The sequence below is a fragment of the Lagopus muta genome, chromosome 14, assembly GCF_023343835.1.
Source record: "Lagopus muta isolate bLagMut1 chromosome 14, bLagMut1 primary, whole genome shotgun sequence".
NCBI lineage: Eukaryota > Metazoa > Chordata > Aves > Galliformes > Phasianidae > Lagopus > Lagopus muta.
The window spans coordinates 14,920,377-14,944,168 of record NC_064446.1 but is presented as its reverse complement, the minus strand read 5'-3'; the positions used below and the strand labels follow the sequence as shown (position 1 = coordinate 14,944,168).

General features: G+C 47.3%; 1 protein-coding gene across 2 annotated transcripts; it reads left to right on the top strand.

Moving 5' to 3' along the window:
* The first annotated feature begins 689 nt into the window (after nt 1-689).
* Nucleotides 690-23,792, top strand: SLC25A48 (solute carrier family 25 member 48). Of its 2 annotated transcripts, XR_007379823.1 has the most exons (11): nt 690-827; nt 5,246-5,335; nt 5,993-6,309; nt 8,329-8,372; nt 10,603-10,674; nt 11,016-11,274; nt 12,226-12,474; nt 13,569-13,702; nt 15,760-15,889; nt 16,469-20,628; nt 23,680-23,792. XR_007379823.1 is itself a non-coding variant. In XM_048960675.1 (10 exons), the coding sequence occupies exons 3-9, from the start codon at nt 6,264-6,266 to the stop codon at nt 15,880-15,882; spliced, it is 927 nt and encodes a 308-aa protein (XP_048816632.1). In that variant the 5' UTR covers nt 690-827; nt 5,246-5,335; nt 5,993-6,263; the 3' UTR covers nt 15,883-15,889; nt 16,469-21,723. The 2 variants fall into 2 exon arrangements, 1 of the variants encoding a protein (XP_048816632.1); XM_048960675.1 differs by lacking the exon at nt 23,680-23,792 and having other exon boundaries at nt 16,469-21,723.

The window sequence follows — 23,792 nt, the reverse complement described above, 5'->3', positions numbered from 1 at the left end:
TCCCCTTGGCAACATCTCTTCTGGAGAAAATTGAGTTAGCATTCCCATTAATCAGATGCACGAGGAACAAAGTTTTACTCTGTGGGATGTGGAGGAATGTGCTTTTTTTAAACCCCTCAAAGGATACAGTTTGTCTGCACTGGGATTTGGTACCCAAGGGATTTTAAAAGACTGTGTGGCCTGGGCTGAAAGTCCCTTAGCTGCTGGGCTAAAAGGAGACTTTGAAGCAGAATGGCCCGACCCATTAATTTCTCATCCCTGGGGGGCTGTAATGGAGATGGATGTACCCCAGCGTCTGAGGAGCTGATGGGGAACAAAGCAAAGACCTGGGGAGGAAAGTTGTTGTAGCAACAGCTTGGAAAGCATCGAAAAAGTCTTTTTTTAAATTTGATCTACATCCTTTTGGTGGCACTGTCTGCCCAAATATTACCAGGTCACCAGCTGCTGCTCTGGGTAAAGTCTCTCCTGCAGACCTGCCTTCCTCAGGTAACAAAACAGCTCTCCTTGCTGGTAGGGGATGCATTGCAATGAACAGCTGCTGCTGCTCCCTCAGTGATTGGAGGAAAGTTGTGGATCAGGCACTGATTGCAGTTGGTAATTAGCTAGCAATGCAGCAGCTATAAATAGCCACTGGGCAAAGCTGTATGCTCCTAATGCTGATCCAGTCTGAGCTAGGAGTTTTTTTTTATGTAATTTTTTCTCCTTTTAAATTTTTTTTTAAATTAAGTTATCATGTAACAGTTGTAGCTCAGCTTTGCTGCAGCTCAGCAGGAGGCCTGGCCCTGTGCTGCAGCGCATCGCTTTCCTTGGATATCCAGGCAGCAGAGGTGAGCAGCTCTCACATAGCCACACATTGAGCACCAGCTGGGATGAGAGGAGGGAGCTGCACAGAGGTGTTGGAGTCCGTGGGAGTTCTCTTCTTTCATAGATTATGGACCCTAAATGAATAAGCAGGCATCCAGCCCAACTAACAGTGCAGCTTTATTCCATGTTTCACTGGGGGACTTTGCAGTATTCCTGACTGATAAGGTCACGTAACTGTCATAAAGAGGTTGGTGAGAGGTAAATTCCTGTCCAGATGAGTTCTTGGTATCAATGGATGCACTATGAACCATGTTGGACCCATGGTGATGACTGTGTCTCTTGCTTTCTACAAAGACTCCTTCCTTTTATTTCCTATCTCTCTTCTATTGCCTGTCTCCCCTTCCCCACCTCCCTGAGCAACTGGGGTTTGTTGTGAACTGCTCAGGCTAACACTTGACTGGTTGTGTCTTAATCTTGCTGTTGAGTATGCATATGTTTAAAGTACCTCCCATAAATCAGAGTGAGACAAGGGCACAACCACCAGCATTTCTCCACAGAGATAATGCTCAGCTTTGAATCTTCCAGTTTTCTCTCAATGTTTTTTCCTCTGAGCCCTTCTATGCTGTTATCTTGTGGTTTTGTTTTCACTGACAGTGATGCTGTGAGTCCCTCCAGTGAGGACGAAGGCAAATTCTTCCTATAGTCTCTGCAGTGGATTAATAGAGCTTAAATAGGACACTGTGAGCATGGAATGAGTGGGACTGAGCATGAACAAAGGCTGCTTTTCCATTAACATAAATAAGAAACCATCTCACTGTGCTTGCTTAGTCAAACTGTTGCCCACAAAGACGCGGTGTTTGCTTCTCTCACGTAAATTTTCCAGCAGCTTTCAGGCCCTCTGATTGCTGTTTGCAACTTGGAAGACCTCAGTTTAACTTTGTTTGCTGTTCTTCTTGGCATTATTGATGGCAGAGATGTTGCCTCGCAGATGGCAGTGTTCACCTCTTGAAATTAGCCTGTTCCTCTTTCCCAGATGATGCTCCACTACCCCGGCCCAGCGGGGCTTGGCAGCATAACAGAATCCCTTTCCTAGAAGAGCATAATAGAAGCAGAAGGGTGGAAGGATGCTTGGAGGGGTGAACGTGGAGGAAGCTATATTTAGCTGGAGACAAAGCACACACACAAAATTAAACTAAATTTGAGGACTAAATGATTACAACTATTGAGAATTTCAAGGCCATTTATGTAAGCCAAACTCCAAGCAGCCATGAACTTTTCCAAAGAGTTGGACATCCAACTTTCATCAGCAGAAAAGACTGCTTTATTCTCATTTTCAATTGCCAGTGGGGTCTGCACAGAAGCTGTGTTGTGCACTGCTGTAGCATGTGCCAAGTACCACATCTGTACAGGAGCAGGAGGAAGGTGATCTCATCAAGCTGGAACTCATCCTGCCTGCTAGGTCTTCATCTGATGGCTGGCACAACACAAGGCTTGGAAGCCAAGGATGGGAACTGACCTAAATGCGTATCTCTGTAGTGCAGGTGTGTACGTGTGAAAGTAGTTTCCTGTTTGGTCACAGTCAATGCTCACCCTAGGGCAGGTACATGGATCAGGTGGGCTGCACTGCAGGGATGACTCAGATTGCAGAGGTAGCTGAGATCAGCAGCTCAAGCACTGACAGCTGCAGAAGGGAAGTGAAAAGTTTGCATGGACAAACCCTGTCCAAAATGGTGAGAAGATCCCTCTCCCCAGCCAGCCCTGTTGTGGCTCCTGTCTTCCCAGTTCTCTTTTGTCTGTGCCCCAGTTCTCTCTGTGAGAGCACAGGTGATCCAACATGTAGGAGAGCAGCTCATGGGCGGCACCATTTCCAGGAGAGCCGGATGGTCACTTCCCCATGACCTCACGTTGCTGTACAGCCCACGTTACTGAGGTCTGTGCTGATTGAACATTGACCCCTCTCTTAACCTCTCCTCTGGCAGCACTCTGTTCTGCCTTAATAGAGCTGCTGTAAGAGTGGTGCTGGTGGAATGGCCCTCTATGAAGCATGGTAGAGGCTGAGCAGGCGCCTGTTGGTGCAACAGTCAGAGCTCTGGAACTTGAGAATGCCCTTGAGCAAAGTGTTCCATTTAAGCTCATTAGCAGTACACCCACAGCATGCCTGCCTCTGCCAAGGGAACTTCCTGCTTTTTCAGTCTCATCCATGGCTGCAGTATCCTGTTGGTCTAAGACACATCTTACGGACACCAGCTCCTCCAGGCATTTGTCAGAGACTTCCACTAGAGAGTAGAATAAGCAAACAGGTGATGAAAAGACTGAAGGCTTCCCTGCGTTGCCTAATTCCCCCTGGGAAAATATATATTTAGCAAGATGTGCTGAGATCAAGGGCAGGGAAAAGCTTTGCAGCTGTTGATAGCAGAGACTCCATGCCTGCTTCTGGTCTTTGCAGTCCCTAATTCATCTTCTGCTCACATTCCCACAGAAATGAGCTTGGTCAGTATCTCCTGGACAGGAGAGCTATGTCTGCTATGTGCCCCCTGACCTGTCTTCCTGCTGCCTGGATGTGTCTGGCAGATGCAGACCATGAAGCTGTCCCCTTATCACTCTTTGCCCTGGGGGTCTGCAGGCATTGCTTTCAGATCTGCTCATGAATCTGCCGTCAGTCCCTGATGACCGCTGAACAGTTTCATGTTGTTTTACTTCTATCTTGCCCGCAGTTTAAGCCACTATATGTCATTAAAAGGTTAATAGGCAACGTCCTGTTGGATCAGCAGTAGTTCCAGTGAAATTCATCATAGTCCAGAAATCCTTTACGATTGGGCAAGAAATGTGTAATCCCTTTTTATCTCTAGCGTTCTCTCTGCTGAGTTGCTTTTGATTTCCCATGAGTGGTTATGCGTGGAGTGATTGCAAGTTACACAACTGCTTATCTCTAGGAACTGCATCTGAGGTGTGGGGGATTCCTTGCTTTTATCTCGAGCATTGGCACCTGTTGTGGGAAGCAGATCACTTGGGCAAAGGAATGCAGTGCTGCGCAAAGCAGTGGTTTTGTGGTTGGGGAGGAAGAAGGAACAGTGACATCCATGATAACCCAACCTCCCTGCTTCCCCTCTTGGCTGGAGGCAGAAGATTCCTCATCCCTAATCCAAAACCACACTCATCCCCTTCCAACCTGTGTTCCTGTGAGCGGCTGCAGAGCCAGGCTGGGATTCAGAGCAGCAAAAAATCTGTATCCCTTTGCAATTCTCCATATGACAGTGCTGTCAGCATGAGCAGAGCATCTGGCAGCTGTGAGCTGTGTGCACAGATCCTGGTGCTGCCTGGTTGTGGGCAGCAATGAACTGTTCCCCTCACTGCTTGGCTGCAGCCTGCAATGTCTTTGAGGACAAATATGCAGCTGCCCAGTGCCCAGGGTTGTACTTCATTTTAATGGGTGAGTATAAAGCACTTCTAGCTTGTGCACAAGTGACTGTGTACATTTTGGGGCTGCTTTGTTGTTTTTTTTGGGTACTGCAAAGAGTGCAAAAGCTACAAATGCCCTGCAGGCTGCTGAGTCTGTTTGGAGGAACAGCCTCCAGACCGTTGCTGTTTGCTGCCTGCATCCATCCCACCCTGCTCTTCCAAGCTTGGAGAGTTACAGTGAAGCCCCTGTAACATTTGCTTTCGGTTAAGCACTGCACAAAGATCATCTCCAGTGTTCTGCCTGAGATAGCAGATGTTTCCACGCCACATTCAGAACGCATTGCTTGGAGTTACAGGGAATTGTTGCGATTAATGATTAATGCTGCTGCGATCTTGAATAATTAGCTCAGTCAGCCAGCTCTGGCTTTGTGAGAAAATATGCGTGGAAAAGGAGGACAATATCCTGTATCACTGCAAATATGGAATCCCATCTCAAAGGAAGAAAGCAAATTCATCTGTAGAAACAAACAGCTGATGAGTCTACCTGTGTCGTCATGATATTTACATGGCCCACAGCCCCCGGAGCTGCTGTTGGTGGTTGGGGAGCAGCCCCTGCATGGGGGGCACACGGTGCTCTGCACATTGATAGATCTCAGGTTTTGGGTGTAGATGATCAGAGCTGATAACCTCACACCTGATATCAAATCCCTACAGGCAATTTGTAGACAAAAGCTCCCTTCAGCCAACCCGTGGATTGGGTTTCCAGTGTGCACGTATAGAAGGGGACATTGCTGTAAAGTCAGCTTGAATTGTTATCTATCCTTCTGTGGAGAAGGATGATTTCTCCAAGGCAAATTCATGTATTAACCATTTCACTGACGTACTTAAGAATTTGTATTTGAAGGCAGTATTTTGGTGTTTGGTTCTTGTTTATGAACTACCTGCCTGTATACCTTCCAGAATATGCAGACAACATTTTTTGACACAAACAGTGCAGTATTCCAGGAAGGCAATGTGCTGAAACTGATGTCATTCTTTGCAGAAAGCATCCAGGACCGATCCAAAGAGCTGCTATCTGTGACAATCTGATCCCTGCAGCACAAAAAGCACTTTGGGCTGTCCTAAATCACAGGTGAGATGGATGTGTACATAGCATGGGGAAGAACCAAAGCATCTTTCACAAAGTCATTCTCCCTGCAGTCAAAGAAAGGGGGAGAGCGCAAGGATATAAATGATCTGGTTAAGGAGCGAAGGGATGGCAAAAGTGCTGTTGAGCATATGGATGTTATTTGAGCATAAGGCATGAGATCTCACTGACACTGGAGGTGAAATAGCCAGGCTCGAAGTCTTTCATTCAGGAAGGAGAGTTCAGTCTTCAGTATCAGTCAGTTATGTTGGGAATGATCAAGAAAGGGTTCGAGATCAGAACGCTGAAACCTGATGTGTTCCTCCTGTGGTTCTGTTGTGCTGCTCAGAGAGGTGTTGGGGGAGGCTGAGCTAAACTAGAGAGGGGAAAATAACAGAACTGGGCTCTGGAATCTCTGGATGTAAGGAAATTGTGAATGCTGTGGAGAAGGAAGGGGATAGAGAGAGAGATTCTTCAGTTTCTCAAAATAGAGAAGGGGGTGCATCTCCTGAAAAGGCAGCTGTGAGATTTTAGTGAAGCAGAGGGACAGAAAATCAGCGAGAGATGCTCTCCACCACTGAACTCCATTAATTTGGGAATTTATAGAACAATCCTTGGTTTTACTCTTCATCAAGAAAACCCCGTCCCCTCCTGTCTGTTTAGAGAAGGAGCGATTCTGCTTTTTCCAGCTCCCGGCACTAACAGCTCCGCCGTGAAAAGGAGAGCGCTAGATCTGACCGCAGCCCGGCCCCACCTCTCCCGGCACTGACAGCGGCACCGGAGCGGCCGCTCCCGACGGGACGGGCCCGGGGTGGGGCGGCCGCGCTGCGCCTTTAAGCCCCGGCCGTGATGTCACCGCCGCCGGGCTCCGCTCCGAGCCGTCCGCTGCGGCCCCGCCGGGACCCCCCCGAGCCCCCCTCGGCAGCGGCTCGGCATGGGCAGCCTCCAGCTCCAGGACTTCGCCGCCGGCTGGGTGGGCGGTGAGTGCTGCGGGGCTGGGGGCGAGCAGGAGTGTGCGCGGAAGGGGGGGACGGGGGGCGGTAATCAGACGTGGCGTGTAGGAGCTGTGCGTCGGGCCAGGGATGTTGAGGGGGTGGGGGGTGCTTTTTGCCCACTAACTTGTTCTTTGGGAGTGCAGTAATGAAGTTCAAGCAGCGGCGGCAGCATCTCGCTGCACTGCACACCGCTCTGCTCGCCCGCAGGTGGGACGTTGGGACACCGGTGCCGCCTCCACGTCTCCCCTCACCCCGTGGGCTCCGGTCCGGGGGCAGCAGCCGGTGCTCGGCCGGGTCCGTTGCAGCCAACCCGCACTCCATAGCCGCGCACACCCCCGGAGAGCGAGTTCCCCTCGGTGCCCCCGCGCTCCAGGTGCAGCAAATAGGCAGCGGGGAGGGAAGGGGCAATGACCCGGTTTGCAAAAAAGAAAAATGCTGATTGCAGCCGTCAGGAATAGAGATAAGAGAAAGGAAAGGAAAGGCAAAGGGCTGCCGGGACGCTCGCGCTGTTCTGTGTCGGAGAGTTCCGAACTGCGCGTTCCTGCTGAGTGTGACAGGTGGCAAAGCATGTGGGGACGGGCAGGGCGTGGGGCTGAGTGCAGCGCTCACAGCAATTTGCAACCTTGTGCTGACGCCAGGCTCAGGACAGAGGGGTGAGGTGGCTCACAGATCCTGAGGAGCCACGCTGGGTTAATGGGGGAATCTAATAAAACCAGAGTCTCTGCCAGAAGGCTGTGTGCTGGTCTTGTACTATAGCTGTATACCCTGAGCACAGGGCAGGACATCACAGGTGAACAGCCACCAACACTGAGCTGCCATCCTGACTGTGGCAGCAGCCAGTCTTAGAGTCATAGAGTCATTCAGGTTGGAGAAGACCTCTAAGATCCCCAAAAGTAACCCAACCCATCCCACCATGCCCACTGCCCGTGTCCCCAGGTGCCAAATCTCTCCCATTCTAGAACGCTCCCAGGAATGGTGAATCCCCCACCTCCCTGGGCAGCCTGTGCCACTGCATCACTGCTCTTTTGGAGATGATGGCTTTTCCTAATATCCCATGTGAGTCTTCATGTACAGCACTGGGCTGAAGCTGGTCTCACGTCGAGGTATGGGACAGGGGGGATGTTTTAGTGTTGCATTCTGAGTGAAGTCATAATGTGTTGACCAAGGGTGTTGTGCTCTTTTCAGTCTGACTGCCTTACAGGTGAGAAATTTCCCAAGGTCTCTAAAGGACTGATGTAAACCCAGCGAAGGGGATGTGGGTTTGCACTGAGACCTGCAGGTGTGGAGGCAGCATGCATTAACCACCATCTACACAAACACACTGCCAATTGTGTGGGAGGCACGGAATCCCACACCTGGCCATGGTTTGTGGATCACTCACCCTGTAGGAGCAAGGGGAAAGCAAGCAGTGGTCTGTCCTGCTGCAGAGGCTTTGGGAGCAAGTGGTGTGGGGAGATGGGCAGGGTGGTGTCAGGGGGTGAGGTAGTTTCTCCTAAGGAAACCACAGGGAATGTGGCTGATGAGACTCCAGAGACTGGTGCAGAGCAAGGTCCTCTATATTTGAGTCATCCCTCATGAGTACCCCTAGAAGCTGCTCTCAGTAAAGCAGCAAAGAAGGGGAAATATAGTCCCCGTTAGCAGTGGGCTTTTGTGCGTTGCTGTAGGAACCAGGAAGTATTTCCCCACCTCCAACCTGACCCTCACTGTACTGGAGCTTTGCAGTTGACACAGATGCAAAGGAAATGGAGGTAGCTCATGGACAGGGTGTAGAAACACAGCATCTCCTCTGGGTTGCTCCTTTGAGCTGTACAGGTGATGAGTGCAGGAGGATGTTCTGGTGAAGAGGTGTAAGTGCTGTCTGGCCCCTCAGAAGGGGCAATGTGGCTCAGCCCAGGGTGGGATTTCTCTTGGAAATCTCTCCTCCTCCCCTCTAAGCCCATTGCTTCCTATTCCAGCACATAAAGTTCTTCAGCACTTTGCCTAATTCTCTGTTTCCATCTCCAGGAGCTGCCAGCGTGGTTGTGGGCCATCCCTTGGACACTGTCAAGGTAGAGCACTGATCCTTGCTCTCACATCACCACTCCAAATGCCCTGGGTGGGGAGGTGGCCTCCTTTGGGGTAGTGCTGCAAAGACCTTCACTTTTTCCTTCACTGCAAGGCAGAACTTAGGCTGGGTAGAAAGGCTGTCATAGACCTGAGTGTTTTTCCTCTCCAGTTTTGGAGTGGCATGGAGGGCTGCCCTATACATGTAAGTTCCTCAGGTGGAGATTAATACTGAAAAGTAAAGCTGGCCTTACATCATGACGAGTTTACAGAGCAGTTCTGCTAATGTTCTGTTGAACTTTGCCACCTAAAAAAGCATTCAAGGGGCAGTGAGAGTGCTGTGTTTGTTTAGTTCTGGGCACATTTCTACATGTTTTCCCAGCTGTGAGAGCAGAATGCTGAAAATGGGATCCCAGGCTATGACAGGTAGCATTCTCTATTCCTGCAAGGAAAATATTCCTCAGAGGGAAGGATTGAGAGAGAAAGAAAACATTGGCTAGATGGTTCACCAGCCCCATGGTGCAGACAACTCCATGCAGACATTACCACCACCTTCCCTAACCAAGCTTACTGTCATGCAGAGCCATGGAGGAGGATGGAGGATGTCTGTCTTTTTCATTTCTCCTTCTTACAGTGTGCCAGGCACCTCTGGGCTCTCTCATTGCTCTGCTCCCATGCTGGCATCCCCATCTCAGGCTTGAGGTCTTCACTGCCAGCCTGGGGGGAGTTTGGCACCAGCTGATGGTGGATTCCATAGCACTGCACTGCATTTGTGGGTGCCAAGAGCCCATCCTTCATGCCTGTAAATGCAAGTGTCAGGCTGCCCCTGCTGTGCTTGGCTTGGATGTGGCTTGGGAATACTAAGCAGGCAGAATTGCTGTCTTTCCAAATGTAGGGGATGGGAGGTGAAGAGCCAACACCATTTTTTTCCCCCAGCTTTGCAAAGCCTTGAGTGATTTCACCTTTACTCACTTTTCAACCTCCACTTTGCATTCATTTCCATGGGACTTTAGTTCTATTTCTGGGTTTCTTTGTGTGCTCATTAAAATGTAATAGAAAAGTGCATTTTCCTAAGGAACACATGTGCTGTTATCAGCTGACTTAGAGGTGCCAGCAAGGTGTTGGTGCCAGGTGCTCATGGCTTATCCAGGGCCACAGAGCACCTTGTCAGGACACTCAGTTGTCCTTGGTTATTCAAGAAATGTATTAACTTGAACCTCTAAATACCTGGTTACTGTGTAAAAGAAGAAAAATAAAACAGAAACAAGCCCATAGTGGTAAAATGGGAACCTGGGCCTGCATGCAGGCTTGGACTGTGCCCATTTGGCTCAGAACCAAGTGTTTGGTCAAGTTCAATCACCCTGCTTTCCACACATGAGTTCTTCTGGGCTTTAAACATACACATAAGGCTCTTGCAAGTGTCATCCTGCAGGAAAAATCTCTGATCTGTGTGCAAAGGTTTAATGGCTGAAGCAACAGAATAGGCTTTCCATTTCCTCACGCACTTCTGAGCCCCAAAATGCATCGTCTACTGTAAGGGTTATTTTATTGCAAACTTGTGAGCAGCTTGAGCAAAAGGAGCTAAATGTGTGTGTGTTTATGTATATGCGAGAAGGGAGAGGGATGTTGAATGATACAGACGTGTCATTTCTCACAGCTGTTGTAGGCATGTTTTGGAAAGCATATAGCTATTGCTTCCCAGAAACAAAATATCTTCATTGGAAATGATATAAGGATGTACTTTTGAGAGGAGCATAAAGAATTTCTGAGATGGAGCTCCATTAATTTGGCCCTGATTAGTATTTCTGTGTCTTACAAGCAGCACCCTGGGAATCTCCCAAATGAGCTCTCTTCCATCAGTGCACCCCAACCTTTGCTGAGTGTCACATCATGTTGCACCCAAACTTCCCCATAAATCACAGGCTTGCAGACAAGGTGCTGCACACCGGTGCCTTGCTGTGTGTGCTGTGCTGGGCTGGGGTGGCTGCTATGGGCTGGAGATTTGATAGTCATTGTTTCCAGATGTTGCAGGAAGCGTCAGGCCTCTGCTGAGCCCAGCTTCTGGCAAAGTTCAAGGGGAGTGGATGCACATATATCTTGTTTTATTGCTCTGTTTTCTTTACAGCTAAGAGAGGATGCACTCTCAAAGCAAAGTACGTGTTGTTTACACAGCACAAGCTTTCACCCAGCTGGAAGCATGGAGTTTTAACTGCTTTTTGTGAATGTGTTTTGCAGACTCGTTTGCAAGCCGGACAGGGATATGGAAATACACTCAACTGCGTTCTTACTGTGTACAGAAATGAGTCTGTAAGTACTTTATCTTGCTGGAAACGTGTTGGTAGGGAATGCAGAATGACAAGTAAATAAATACATGAAGCAATTATACAAAATCAGCGTTGATACCAATGGTTATATGAAGACCTGCAAAGCTGGTGTGCTTCCATCTAATGCCAGATGAAGGAGGAGAGACTGCAGCCTCCTCCTGCTGTCAGTTCTCTGCAGGGGGCAGATGTGATGAATGGCACTGCTCACATTTCCACATGGGTATAACATCTGCATTAGTTTGGCTATGCTGGAAAAGCTGGTGGCATTTTGGGCTGCAAGCTGTGCTAAGCTGCCCTTATACTTCCTGCTCCCTTCTCATCTAGGTGGCTGGCTTCTTCAAAGGCATGTCCTTCCCTCTGGCCAGCATTGCTGTTTACAGCTCAGTGGTGTTCGGTGTCTTCAGCAACACACAGAGGCTGCTGGGCCAGTTGAGGCATGGGGATGCATCCCATGCACCGGCACTGGTGGATGTGGCTCTTGCCAGCACAGTGGCCGGGTTCATCTCCGTCGGCATCGGCACGCCTGTTGACCTGGTGAAGATCAGGCTGCAAATGCAGACGCAGACGCAGACATACAGCACAGGTAGGAAGGCAAGCTTTCCTTCTTCCTTGCTCTGCAGGTCTTCTGTGTATTTGGAATCCTGGCGTAGATTTACCTTCCGTGGCCACTGCTACCACATACAGGGCTGTGTGAGAATTGCAGTGGGCAGCACTGATACCTGTGGTCAAACCTTTCTTCCTCAGGATGGTTTTTCTCTTTTTTCCAGACCGTTTTTCACCTTCCCAGCTAACGAGCCTGTTGCCACAAATGCTTGTTTCTGTGCAAATGAGGGGTATCTGAGGATGTATCTCTCAGGGAGGCCAACTGCACTTCCCAGGGATGCTTCTGGCTCTTAGGCTGGCTTCCCAGGTCTGCCAGTATTACAGCAGACACCCTCTTCTATCCATATGTCTCCCTTTATAACCATGTTGCCTCTGTGGCTGCTCCCATTGCCCAGAGCTGCCAGGTCTCCTGGAGAGCCCACCAACAGCACCGTGGCTGCTTTGATAAAATAACATGATGCCCATTTTTAAAAGCTTCCTTGCAGCTTAGCAACCAAGTGCTTTTCCAAAAGCATCTCACTCCTCTGCATTGGAAGGGTCAGATGCTGAAGAGGTCGAGGCTTTCAGAGGGGCATTTTGGCACCAGATGTGGAATCCTATGAAAATTGGGCACATAGCCTTCAAGTCATTTGGAAGTTCCACTGAATACATATGCGTTGGGCTGCATGAATTGCATCTAAGAAAAATTGAAGTATCCAAACTTCAGGTATCCATCTATTAAAACTAGACCTAAGTCTTCTTTCTAAAAACTTATTTTCCCAGGGTTTCTATTGATCTCAAAAAAAAACCAAAACAATGATGGTAGTGATCTCTGTCTGTTGGGTGTTGGGAGGCTTTTGCAAGGAACTCTAGTGGTATAGCTATTATATTGGAATGTTGTATCTTTCTTTAAAAAAATACCTTTTTTTCTTTCTTTTTTTTTTTCTTCCAGCCAATGTTAAACTGAAGCCTACAGTTCATGGCTTTCCTGTGTATCAAGGCCCTATTCACTGCTTTAGGACAGTCCTACAGAAAGAAGGGATAACAGGCATATACCGAGGCATGGGAGCGATGCTGCTGAGGGATGTTCCTGGGTACTGCCTGTATTTCATCCCTTACACGTTTTTCTGTGGTTGGATTACCCCTGACGGATGCATTTCCCCTAATCCTGCTTCCATCTGGCTTGCAGGGGGTGTTGCAGGTAAAACACCTTTTGCCCCACAACATTGGCCAAAAAAGGACTGGAGTGTCTTGGGGCTGGGATCCAGGGCTAGCTTGGGGCTGCCTGTCAGGAGGGAACATGAGGCTGATGACTTTTTCCTCCCCCAAGGCCATGGTGGAACACCTGTGCACACCTGCCTGGATGGCTGCAGTGTGCACCTTGACATGCCCGTGTGTGCAAGTTCACTCATATGCTCCCTACCCACTCCCTGGTGGTTTCTAAGTTGCAGATCCCTAAAGGCAGATCAATCTTAAGGTCAAGTAATTATTAAAACTCACTTTATCTGTTCTTACTGTAAATAAACGGAGCCGTGGCCCATCTGGACAACTTCTCTAGTATGCCTCAACACTCACGTAGATCCAGACTTGCTCTTGTCAGTCCAGCTGTGCCATATATTGCAGTCACATGCAAAGAAATTTCATAACCCGGGACATCTCTCTGCAAGGGAACAACGTGATGTGTCTGGGGAAGTGGGAACAACTGGAGACTATTTGCTGCCCGTGTGCAAGACTGACACGTAGCAGCTCTGTTCTGTTGGAAGCACCACTGAGCCTTTAGAGGGGCAAGAATGTCCCATCTAACTGCAGGCTAATTGGTTTAAATTGAGGCTTTCTGTATACAGGAATGATGAGATAGCTGTATGGAGCCTAACCCTGGCTGCTTGGAAAGAAAACAGCCTCTTATTCTCGACTCAAAATATTGTCTGAGGACTTCAGCTTTCCTGACATGGTCCCAGATGGCAGCTCCTTGCAGTTTGGGTGTTCTGCTTCCACCAGACCATGTCCCTGTCTGCCTGCTGGGCTGCCTGCGTTTGATTAGCCGTGTAACCCCCCCCCAAATCTCAGTGCTTCTTTCTGCAACAGGGAACTTTGCTCCCAGAAATGCAGTTTCTGCACCTGAGCAGGGTGAATGCCCTGAGAGCCCCATCATGGTGCAGCAGGCGAGGCAGCGTGCTCCCATTTGCTGGCCTGAAGCCAAGGCAGTACTGAGAATTTGTTCAAATACCACGTCGTGGCCAAAGCCCAGGTGTGTGTATGGGGATAAAGAAAGGATTTGCTTCTGTGTTCTTCTAGGAGCCATTTCCTGGGCGACTGCTACTCCAATGGATGTTGTGAAAAGTCGGCTCCAGGCTGATGGAGTTTATCTAAACAAGTACAAGGGGATTATTGACTGTATCTTGCAGAGCTACCGGAACGAAGGGCTAAAAGTAAGTATTGTTTGAAGGAAAATCTGGGTGTCGGGCATCTGCTTGTTAGCTGGGAAATACAATGGCTGTTATAAAGCCATCTGCAGGGTTAAGAGACAGCTAAAACCAGTTACTTCTCAATTATAGTAGTGGCAGTAGATAATTATAGCATGGATTCTTTCCAAATCATAATAGTAAGAGTAATAATCTGCATTGCAGATAGGGAAAAAATGGGTGACCAGGGGTCATGGTCCTTGGTGGTGCTAAATTAAAACAGCACTGTTGTCATGGTCCTTAACTGAGGAAATCACTTGACTTCTTGTAATTTAGAGGTGGAAAATACTCTTAAATCAGAATTGCTTCAGCTTCCAATGTGAAGAAGGGCTGTGCGCCAAAAAACACCATTCTTTTTCTGACTTTATCTAGTAGTGTAATAAAAGTTGTTTGTTCTGTCTGCAAACCTTGTCTCAATTAGATGTGAATGGCAGAGAACCAGAGATTGCAGCTTCATTGCACCACCGATGCACGCTTATGGGAAGTGGTGTCTTCTGATATGGAATTCCACCTGCATTTAAGCTGTCATCAAAATGTCGCGTGGGCTCTGAGCTCCCAAGTGTTAGTTTTCACATGCTGAGGAAAGAGTAACCAGTTGCAGAAAGGAAAACTAACCTACAAAGTTGCAAGTGGGTGGGATTTCAGCATTTGACCGCGTGCCTCTACGTTACGCCAGCTGTCAGAGGAGCTTGCAGCCTGGTTTGGTTTTGGCTGCTGCATGAAGGGAGTCGTATTGCTGTAAAGCACAACACCTGGAGAGCTGCTAAGGAGTGTGCTTGGTCATCCTCACCTCCATGCTCGCTGTCCTGCCTGAATAATTAGTTAATTCAAGCACTTGGTGTTCTTGCCTGGGGTCTGTACAGCTTGTGGTTTGGCTGCTGTTGCTCCTGGACAGGGCGTGCAGTAGGGCTGAGCAATATTGGTGTGACCTTTCCATCGTAAGAAAAATCCTTTTGTGCTTCGGGAGATGGCAGACCCAGGCCTGAACGTTTTCATGCTGGGACTGAGGAGCAGCATTCTCAGTCACACACAGAAATGTACATGTAGCACTTTTCTTTCTCTGTAGCTGGGTGTGTTTGCTCTGATGAGAAAAAATTTACCCCTCTGGGCTTTTCTTCATAAATCTTCATTATTACTTAACTTGGCTCTCTCATGTTACCTGATGGATACTAGAAATACTTGAATTTCCTTCCAGAAAATTTTGTCTTTCCAGACCAAAAAACCCAGGAAAATCAGGCAATATCCCAGATATTCAAACAGCCCAATTTCACATTGCAAACTCCATCCTGAACAACTTGAACACATTTAGATTCTGTCTTACATGGGAGCTCTGAGGCCTGGATGGGAGCTTGCCTTGCTGATGCTAATTCTCTTGTCTGGTGTTTGGACTGCAGTGATTAGCCGCAGTGGTTAATGGGTTGATTTTGTGAGAAGGACAAATTGTTCCTTCACTCCAAATCCCCTAAATGGTGGCAGCTCACACGCTGTTCCTTCTCCAGTTCCCAAATGTCTTTATAGAATGGCTTGGGTTGGAGGGACATCAATGATCATCAAGCTCCAACCCAGCTGTGCAGGCAGGGCACCTCCACATTTAAAACTGGACCAGTGACCAGTATCTTCCAAACTCATAGACCCAACTCCAGAAACTTGAACATTTGTTATATAAAAGCAGCAGCTTTCTTATGGTACCATAGGGTCTGCACCATTGCTTGTGTATGCGATGGGAGGAAGGAGCTGTAGTGAGCTAGGAGGAGCTCTGCTCTCTACCAGTGGTGTGAGGCCGCTGGCTCTTGCTGGCAGATGCAGAAGGGAGTCTGTCTACAAGGAACACAGAGCAGACTGATGCCAAACCAGCCGTTTCACCATTGCTTTTCAGTTCTCCAGTTCATACGTCAGCAAAGTGGGAGAATATCTCCTGAGCAAACCATGGTTGGGTTCAGTAATCCACCATGACTTAGTTCACTGTTTTCTTCTTGGAACAGCTGGTGTATTCCTATACTCTAACCTTTCTCCATCCCCAACAGGTCTTTTTTAGGGGCATCACGATCAATACAGTACGAGGATTTCCAACGAGTTCAGCCATGTTTCTTGGCTATGAACTTTCCCTCAAAGCAATGAAAAGAGACCAAACTGAGACCAATCCTTAACTTCCAGGTCAGCGCATAAAGACCCTCTAGTTTTTTCCTAAAATTAGAGAACTAATCCTTTAATCACATGGAATTGCAATGGTAGAGATCCTCTGGAAGTCAGGTAACTTACATGGGTACCTACCAGGATAGTCAAACACCTTCCAAATTTGGGTCTGTGGGATTTGGAGTGCCAAAATCCATATCAGTGGGATTTTGGTTTCATTCCAGATCTACTGGCATGTTGTTGCAATCCATCCTGATTGTTGTGATTGTCTTGATTGGTGTGAACAAGAAAAGATAATCTGAAAGGACAGTACTGTCTATGATCGTATAAGTTGTGAAATATCATTCTGACTGGTTTGTGCACAGTATCCTTTCCTCCCTTGATCCATCCACATAGATGTGAAGCTAAGCCTTTCCAAAGTGTCTTGACTATCAGCTCACAGTTTTACTTTCATTCACAAACCCAGGCTTGATTATAGGAGCAGCATTAAAAATGTCTCATTACAGACTACTTTTTGCCAGCTAAAAACTCCACATTATACTTGGCAGTCTACTATTTTATGTCATATTTCATAAACCTCCTTTACTCTCATTTTTAAAGCATTGCCAAGAAGACCTGACCAGCGTCCTCCTTTCCTGAGCCCAACCAACAGCCTGGGGGAGGTGAGGGCTCGCTGGTTTCACCAAAGACTCCTGGCACTGCAAAAGCCCACAGTGATGGCATCTGCTTTCCCTCCTGCGTGGCCTTGGGCCCTGAAGGGCTCCAAACCTACATCAGCTCAACCAAATCCAAAGACCATTTTATTTTTAAATCTCTCACTGTTGTCTAGAGCACTTTACTAATTCCCATGGTGCGTTGCACTTTTTCACTAATGACATTTTCCTCACTGAGCTGAAAGAACAACTTTCCTTACCTGCACAGATGAGTTACACCCAAAATGACCCCACGTGACATGAGTTGAGTGAATGCATTTTGCGTGGTGCCATGCATAACGCTCTTCTTCTTTGTGAACGAGGATCTCCTGCTCTGGAAAGAGAAGGGATGAGCACTTTGGGTACATGGGTATGTTTTGTGTAGGAAGGTTTGGATTCCTATCGAATCCCAACTTGCTTTCAGCATCAAAGAAGCATATGGCTGTACCCATATGAATGATTGCTCCTGTTTTGCATCACAGAATTCCCCAGTTGTACCACAGCGTGACCCATTACCTTGTAAAGAGATGACTTTCACTTTATTATCTAAGATATAAATTGGGAAACATCAAGATATTAAATTCAGATTCTAAGCTGCTCTTTTTCTTCAGGAAGTAATAAAACTAACCTCACTTCATACAGACAGCTGCCTATTGACTGAACTGACTTTTGCTGTGTAGCCCTCCAGGGGCCTGCTAGAGGCACGTGGGTACCTGATAGAGCATCTGATGGGACAGTCCAGCTGCCAAATCCTAATGACTGCCTTGCTTTGCACTCTTGAGCAGATACCACCGAAGGAAGAGTCTCTCTGAACTATGCAAAGTCTGTCCCAGGGTATGTTCTCTCAAATACAAAGACCAGCTTTAGATCTCCAACTCTGCTGCAATCCCACTGAGATGACTGTGGGGCACCCAGGTCTCTCTTTGGTCTACCTCAGTCTTTCAGCTCATCTGAAGACCTCTTACATTGTGATTATTTCTCTCTGTGCTCGTGAATACCTCCACTCTTTATTTCCTAAGCACGGATCTTCTGATGCCAAAAGACCAAGCAGAACTGCTGGGCCAGGAGGACTCTTGTGGCAGTAACAGGAGAGCTGAAGGATCGTAAGGGACGTGCAGCATGGAGGAATGGTCTGGAACAATGCTGTCCTCTGTGAAGTGCATGGCTTCCCCCACCCTCTGGAGCAGTGGATAAAGCCCAGCAGATATTCATAAAAACAGCCATCCAGATTCTCTCCATAAGAGAAGAAGGAATAAGCAGCTTGCACGATCCTGTCCCTCAATGCTTTGAGGAACTGGTCACAGTACTTGAAGACCTCAACAGAAATTGCCTACAATCTCAGGCCTGGAGCAGTATTTGGAAATGGGCTCCCTGACCACCCGGAGCAGCGTGGGCTCCTCTTTGCTGGGACCTGAATTACAGCCCCACATGTGGCTTCACTCAAAAGCAGCCTGAAGAAGTGTGAGAAACAGCTGCTATTGCTTCATCTCAGACCTTGTAGGCAAAGAGGCTCACAATGCCTTTCAGCTTGGCAAGAACAGAAATAACTGCTTTTGATAAACAATATATATAAAATTGATGAGCCTTCACCTAAGTATTTGTTGCAGGCTACATTTAATGTGTCAATGCTTCCTATTTTAATGTATATGCATAGAACTTGTTTTAGATGTGCAATGCCTTATGTCTCCAGGGATAATGCTTAGGGACTGTATTTTCAATGCAAAGAAAACTGTCAGTTATCTGCCTGTATTATGTTAAATAGACTGTGAATGAATTAAATTGATGAGCTTTGCAATGAGCTGCATACCTGTATGACACTGCCCAGGTTTGAGGCTTTCAGTGCCTCTTGGCGCGCATTCCGTGTTGGCAACAAGTGGCGATTTTTCCTGGTATCCTTCCTCCAGCAAAACCACCGTTGAGGTGGGTGCTCAGGATTTACCCGTGCAAAGCTCTGCGGTAACACTCGGGAGCTGAAAGAAAGCGCTGGTGTTAAAAGGAAAGCACGAAACGTTTAATGCAAAGTGGGAAGGAAGCGACTGCGTTTGGCCACTTGATGGCATTCTCGTTCAACTCAGGGACCGGCTTGGGCTCGGCAATCTCTTCCCGTGGCCGCTCAGCCCCAGACTGCTGCCCGACCGATGCACGCCGTCCTCAAACGCTTTCTTTTTGAGAGATAATATTGATATCGTCCACTGAAAGAGAACAGGATTTCTAAGGGATTCTTTTGGCTGTTTCACGTCCCATGTATGAGTCCCAATTGCATGTTTTGGTGGATTTGTCCCTGAATTACCAGCTATGCACCTGCTCTTCTGCCAGCACTGGTGGCACGTCCCCCAGCCCACAGGCTGAAGGGTCAGTCCTTCTGCTTGGCAGCTCATGCACAGAGCCTCCCAGAGCCCCACGTTGCTATCACAAGAGCAGTCAAGTGCTGAACTTGGTAAAAAAAATGAGAAGGGAGACGAGGAGAACCAGAGATATCTATTTCTGAGCTTTTCTTGCCTGGAATACAGAAGAATACTCAGACCTGTCATGCTTTAAACGAGTCTGTAATTGCTTCATTTTCTTGTTGCTGGTGGTGTTCCATCTCTTACAACACCACATATTACTTAACAAGGTGCAGGCTCTTCAGCTGCTTTTCCCAGTTCATATGCTACTCAAAACAATAGGAAAGAAAGGTAACAGTAGTTTATCCCTTCCGATCCCTTCCCTACCTCCACTCTCCTTTTTATTAATGAACAAACAGGAACCAATTTGCATTTGGAATTGGCCATTTTTCTGGCCACCAACCCTGGGCTGCAGGAAGCTCATGGGTGCTGGGAGCAGCCCTGTGGTGCCCGTGGGGTGTGAGGTGAGACCAGGCTCAGGAAGGGGGAAGCAGAGGGCCACCTCCCCTTGTGTCCCTGGTTCTGTGTCCCTGCAGCTCCTGGGGACAGTAGATATTATAATCTACCTACTTGCTTTAGCTAAAGTCATCTTTTGTAGTAGAGGTTGGTATGGTAAAGATTTTTCTGCTGCTCTAGGAAGACAATAAGGCCAGTGCTTTTCTTGTGCCTGTGAAGGAAATGTAAAATGTGGATTCAGGAAAAAAATGTTGAGATCCAAAGAGATGAGTGTGAAAAAGTTCAAGCTGCTAAATATTGACTGCACAGGAACTGCTTCCTTTCTCTAAAGCCATCTTCTTCCTATATATCTTCCTATAGGAACACACTGATGGGTTGCTACTAACTTAGATAAGTCATATGGAAAGTCTGCATCCTTTAGTGGCATCTGGAGGGAATTAAACCATGCAGTGAGGAAATCTAAGCAGTTACAGTGATTTCCAAAAGAGTTTTGCTAAACTGAGTGTTCCACAACAGCTCCAGAGTCAAGCAAACCTGTAAGAGCCATACAAAACAGCAGAATGAAAGTGTCTTCTAAGGAGCCTTCAGAGGTGCTGTATGAGCTTTCATAACAGATGTAAGACACTGAATGAAACAAGAAATCCTGACAGCATAGCTGAAATATTAGGGCTACAGAATGGCAAAGCACCAAATCTCTGGAAAGAATATGAAGCTTCACTTGAGTTGTAAAGAAAGCAAGGGATAATTTGGGATTATGAAAAGAGTGGTTTGAAGAAGCAAGAAGCTTGCAGCTGGGGCTGTCCTGCTGCCAGCACCTGGTGCTTGGAGGCTGGCACCCACCTGCAGCCACATCTGCTGCTGCTGTAAGAGCACCAGGACAGCTCATCTTCATGGATTGCACTGGTCTGTTCTCCCTTGTTTCAAAACATTTTAATGTAAAATATTTTGCCCATAGTATAGAAAATCCTGCCAACTGCTGTGGAAGAGGGCCAGCCTATCCTTACTCACGCAACTAGGTGTGACTCAACAGCTGTGCTGACTTCTTTATTAAACTGTGATCACTGCCTTTCCATCAAGCAGTCTGCAGGTGGATTTTCAGTGCTTCCAGTGTGGAAAGCAAGCTGCAATGCAGGTAGAGCTGGTGGAGGGCTCTAACACAGGCATGAAGTGAAGCCTTGTGCTCTGCATTCCTCCAGGCAAAACCCAGCTGCAGGATGTGCAAGGAAGGGTGAGTGAGATTACGATATGAGAGCTCTGCCATGTTTCTCTGTCCTGATATGAGAATGCTGAAACTTTAAAATACAGAGATCTGACGACGTTCATTGACCATTGCTGCTTTCCTCTGCTTGCTGCTGGTTGTGAGATGCAGTTGCAGTAAGCACCACACCCAGCACAGCTGGCATGCTGCTCTTTGGGCTTTCTGCTTTTAGATGCCTCAGCTCTTGGTAAATGCTGTTGCAGCACAGGATGCTTGGCTTCCCTTGCTAGAAAGCCCTGGAAAGTGCCGGTGGCTGTAGAATTGCATGAGACAGGGATGGTTTACAGCTCTCAACATCCCTCATGGGTGTGCCCTAGCATGTTTGCTCCTCACTCTGAAAGCTCCCAAGCATCATGAGTTGTTTTGGTTAGTTAATTTAAACAGTTTCAAATTAATTAAGGAATAGGGGTTCTGTTGCCCACAGGAGCTAATGTGTGTGCTGAGGATATCCCGTGGCCCATCTGCTGGGCCAGAGCAGACTGTGTGGCTCTCAGGAGCTGCTGCTGCCTCCCTTGAGCTGGCTTTTACATCTTTTTGTCACAGGCAGTCTTGGTATTACTAAAGCATGGTTTGCACTTTCACTGGGGAATCGAAATGACCCCAGTTTAGCTTTTGTTTTCTCCAACAGCGTATGTCATCATTATCAAAAAGAAAGGGGAAAAAACCACCTCCAAAAGAGCTTGTCTCTGGAAAATAAAACTGTTCATTGCATCTTTTCATTTGTGGTCTTTGCGAGATCTTACGTCTTGATCAGCGTGCGCAGCAAGTGTAAAATAAGCTCATGTGTTATCTTAGCATTTTTCATTTACAAGGAATCTTTTATTCACATAAAAAAAAACCCAAACCCAACTCCTCCCCATGTCCCCTGCACAGAGTTTCTGGGAAACACTACAGTGGGCTACAAATTCTCTCAGGGGAATTCAAAATGTCTGAAGGTTGGTGCATGCCAAGCTAAAATAACAATGCAAAATTGGAGATTTGTGTGGGGTTTTCAGTCAATCTACCCACCTTCAAAAGAGGTGCATCAGAAGGAAATATATCCCAAAGTATTTGTGCATAAACAAGAGGTTTGGGTGAGAATTTCCAAAGGAGCCAGAGGGAGCCAGCACAGGAGAATTTTGTATGCTCATGTTCTCTAAATTGGGGCTGAAATCTTACAGTTGTGTCACTGGAGAACTGTGACTGTGACACAGGCTCCATCAGCTGATGCACTGCCTCAGGTTAGGGAGCTCTGTGTTCCACTCCACGCTCTGTTTATTCACTGTACCCCTTAAGGAGCCCATGTGAAATCTGGATATCTGACCTTCCACAGCCTGACCACGGCGAGTTCTCCACTCTGGTTTCCCAGTGGTGATGTAGGAGGTGTCTTTATGGGCTAACATACCTTTGACCTCAGTTCTTCATCTGATTTGAATTTTGCAGCCAGAAAGCTTCAAAGGGAAAAAGAAAAGCTTCGGAAAGGCCAGAACTGAACTGTGGTGGCTCTCCCTTTTGGCAGTGGGCCATCTGAGGGTTACAGTCTGTGGTTCCTCTGGTTCTTCGCAGGGAAGTGGGCTCAGTAGTCACCTTCCTACCTACTGCTATTTGAAGTTAGCATTGTAGCTACTGCTTTCTTGCTTTCTTTTTTTAATTTATTGTGTAAAAAAAAATCTGAATTTTCTCTCCATGTTTTTTTTCTGTATCTATTAAAGAGAAATTAAAGGATAGGAACGGGGGGAGATCAGACACCAAGACGAACTGCTGACTGTATTTAACATGCAAATGACAGCATATATGTGAAAAGTCATTAAAATTCATAGCTGAAGAATTTTAAAGTATCAAAGCATAATGAAAAATGGAAGGTTATGTATAGAAAATCATATATATCAAACCTTGTCCTTTTACTGCTGGGGTGGCAGCAAATATTAGTTTCCAGGTATCATGGGTTTGGCTAGGATAGAGTTTGTTGTTTGTCTTTTCATAGAGTGCATGTGTGTGCATGGAGAAATTCCTAGATTTTGTCCTTAAGCTTCTGCTGTATCAAGGAGATGGATCCCAGCTGTCTCCTCTCATCCCCTGAAGTTCTCATGTTGACCCAGCAGCACATGCTTACACACGCCTTGTCCTCCTGGGATCTGGGCCCAGGAACAAGCTGTCTTATCAGTTGGCTGTTTAGCAAATGTAATTACATCTGATGGAGGGAAAGGTCTTAATTATGTATCTTACATAGCATGTACGACACCAATGATTTTCGCTTACAGAGCATGGCAGCTGTATTGCAATATTGTTCCTCAGGCAAAGAACCTCATCAGTGGGCCCTGCTAAGTGTATCAGCTGTGTAAAATCCTTCCAAAGACAAAATGTAGCCTCTACAGGAAAAAAATGTGATTGCAAATGGACGCGTTTTTCTTAAAACCAAGAAGCAGTAGCAATGCTTGGCTGTTAGGAGACCCCCCACCCTGTTCTCCCCATATCCCTTGCGCAGCTTTGGCCGAATCAGAGATGCTTGTGAATTCCGCCCTTGAAATGATGAAAAATAGTGTTCCCAGCCATCTGAGATACCAAGGGTCACAGAAATGTTATGCAGCGTTGATTCTGCGTGGAGATTTATGCACTGAACCGATTGGTCTCGTTCTTGCCATGGGGTTTTACTGGCCGAAGAACCAGAGAGCAGCATGCCCATTGCCTGAAGGAAAACCTAGCCTGAAGGAAAACCTAGCCCTGCTCAAACATCCTGGTGCCTTGCAGTACCCCATGCACACCCTCTGATCCTGCAGTAAACTTCTGTGCAACAAGTAAAGCGCTGCCAGCTTTACCTCACCAAGGGAGGGCCCCTGACTTTTGCTAGGCGATCCCCAGAGCCTCCTGAAAGCTGGAGCTGCCAAGTGGGACATATACTTTCCACCCTCTGTCACCTAAGGTTGAACATCAAAGCGAGGCAGGGAGCAGCGGGGCTGGGGAGAGCCATGCAGATGGGAACTTCTTTGATTTTTTTTCTCTCTTTCTTTCTTTCTTTTTCTTTTTTTTCTTTGCCCATTCCAGGATATTTTCCAGCGAAAGCGGCACTCATCTTTCAGCCCAGTTGAGCAGCTCAAGGCTGGGGCTTTTGGAGAAGAACTTGGAGGTGTAATAGGAAGAAAGTTTTACAACCTGAC

Bases quoted from the DNA above. Each gene is read 5' to 3' on its own strand.
- SLC25A48 (XM_048960675.1), top strand. From the start codon at position 6,264: ATGGGCAGCCTCCAGCTCCAGGACTTCGCCGCCGGCTGGGTGGGCG. The intron at 6,310-8,328 runs GTGAGTGCTGCG...TTCCATCTCCAG, and splicing joins CGCCGCCGGCTGGGTGGGCG to GAGCTGCCAGCGTGGTTGTG. The intron at 13,703-15,759 runs GTAAGTATTGTT...CATCCCCAACAG, and splicing joins ACCGGAACGAAGGGCTAAAA to GTCTTTTTTAGGGGCATCAC.